The sequence below is a fragment of the Oratosquilla oratoria genome, chromosome 10, assembly GCF_046742065.1.
Source record: "Oratosquilla oratoria isolate Oo_2021 chromosome 10, ASM4674206v1, whole genome shotgun sequence".
Lineage (NCBI taxonomy): Eukaryota > Metazoa > Arthropoda > Malacostraca > Stomatopoda > Squillidae > Oratosquilla > Oratosquilla oratoria.
Window position 1 is genome coordinate 29910656 of NC_134786.1, and position 2500 is coordinate 29913155.

Here is a 2500-nt window from a genome sequence, read left to right on the forward strand (position 1 = left end):
TATTACAGTCAACCAAGGATAGCCAACAGCTGGCAAAATATAAGAAAACGAGAGGAATGTTAGAAGCAAATCAACAGGCTGTTTTCATAAAACGCAAAAGTGGTTCTACAGTAACAAAAGAAGATAACGATCAGATTGTAACAGCTCTGAAATCTGTCCCTACTGTATCAATGAGAAAAGTGACAGAAGACACGGTGAAGCTAGTATTCCCAAACAATACCATAACCACCCAAGCCGTAGAAGCCCTGGGAAAAACGCCCAACTCGAACCAGTATGAGCTCGCCCATCAGAAAAAATTGAAGCCTAAGTTAGCCCTGACATACGTACCAGACTCAACTGTGGATTCAGATTTAAACCAAATAATATTGGATAAGAACCCAAGTATTACTGAACTCATAGATGAAGAGAATGAAATAAAAGTTCTGACTAGTAAACCAAGTGCACCAGGGTTCAAAACTGTCATACTAGGAGTGTCACCAAGAATCAGAAATGCCGTCATGAAAAATGGGGGATGCATCTACCTGCATATGTCACGATGTCATGCATATGACCATTATTGGGCATTGAGGTGTGGTAATTGTTCACAGTATGGTCATAAGACTGAAAAGTGTACCCAGCTGAAACCCCGATGCGGATATTGTGCCGGAGAACACAGGTCAAATGATTGCACCACGAAAGATAACTTGAAATGTTGCCACTGTCCAGATGCCGATAGACCACAAACAAACCATTCAATATTTAATATAAAATGCCCAGCATTCTTAGAAGCCAAAAACCGAGTTATCCGACGCACAATGACATGTGAAGAGGATATAAATTCAAAAAACTAAAATTAGAGCCAAGTCTACTGGTAAAAAGTTCTACATACCAAACAGATTCGCAAAATTGCTCACCCCCAGATTGCCAATTAAGCACACCATTACTCAATAGATCATCAATAATACGTTGCAACATAGAGGGTATTTTTCCCAGGAAAAAACATTATAAAAGAAATATGCTGGCTGAAATAGCTAGGACATGTAATGCAATATTAATGTGTTTTACCGAATCACACTTACGGCAAGATATAAAAGATGGGGAAATAAAAATTAGTGGTTTCCAACAGTTTCGAGGAGACCGCCTAGCAGGAAAGAAAAAAGGTGGAGTAATAGTTTATGTGAGGGATGATTGGTCTCGGCATACAAAAATGTTAGTAGCAGGTTCCGATGGTGAAACAGAATATGTAGTGCTGTATATAGAGCGACTGAAAAGTATCATAATTACTGTATACAGACCGCCAGGATGTTCACAACAGAGTTTTCTCAATTTTAATAGTTGTATAACGGAGGAGATACGGAGATTGGGACCACCAGAGCCAACAATAATTATAAACGGGGACTTCAACCTGCCAATTATAAAATGGGACACCATGACAATATATGGGGGAACAGCCGTAGACAGACTACACTCTACAACGTTGGTGAACTTGGCAAACGAATTTTTACTGAAACAACTAATAAACGAACCTACGAGAGGAGAGAACATTCTCGACCTGGTATTCACCAATAACGAAGAATTGGTAATACGATTGACATTGAAGACACTATACTATCAGACCACAGATTAGTGATAGTGGAGACGATGCTGGGTGATATAGGGACTGCAAATCATACCAGAAAACTAGAGTCTTTTGCAGCATTAAACTTCTTCCACTCTAAAGTCGACTGGAACGCAGTGAACAAGGAGATAGCAAACATTAACTGGAATTCAGAATTAGAGAATAAATTGATTAAAATGATGGTTGAGTACATTCTCACCAAATTACAAGACATATGCACTACACTTATCCCTCAAAATATAAAACGGCGACAAAAAACAATTCCCCGTGATCGGAGAATCTTAATGAAAAAAAGGACAAGACTGGTTAAACAATTAAAAACCAACACGAGAAATAACCACCGAAGTCTAAAGAATAAAATCAAGACTATTGAAAATAAACTGGCTGAATCTCACGAAAATGAATTGAAGACAGAAGAAAGAAGAGCAGTGGATGCCATAAAGAATAATCCAAAATATTTTTACTCCTATGCTAGGTCAAAGGCGGAAATAAGAAGTTCTGTGGGACCCATTTCATGGCAAGGGAGGCAAATCACGGACCCCAAAGAGATTGCTGATGCCCTGGATGAACAATATAACTCAGTTTACAGCAAACCACTATGTAACACAACTACATACCAACCATCACAGAATAGAGAAGGCCCACAACTAGAAGACATAGAATTCAACAGAGAAGATATAGAGCAGGCCATTGCATCAATAAATACATTCTCTGCTGCAGGACCAGATATGGTTCCAGCTATACTCCTGAAAAAGTGCTCACACACTCTTTCCACTCCGTTGTACATACTATGGCGTACTTCATTAGATGCAGGTCAGGTCCCGAGAGTGCTAAAACAAAGTCTAGTTACACCGATATTTAAAGGTGGAGATAAAGCGGCTGCCAAAAATTATAGACCTATGG

General features: G+C 39.2%; 1 protein-coding gene across 1 annotated transcript in view; it reads left to right on the plus strand.

Annotated features, from left to right (window-relative positions):
- Nucleotides 1–1620: 1620 nt before the first annotated feature.
- The window catches only part of LOC143028835 (uncharacterized), a 927-nt gene continuing 47 nt past the window's right edge, over nucleotides 1621–2500 (plus strand). The window contains exon 1 of the mRNA XM_076191197.1: nucleotides 1621–2500. This exon is cut by the window's right edge and continues 47 nt beyond it. Within this exon, the coding sequence (XP_076047312.1) occupies nucleotides 1621–2500 (880 nt within the window).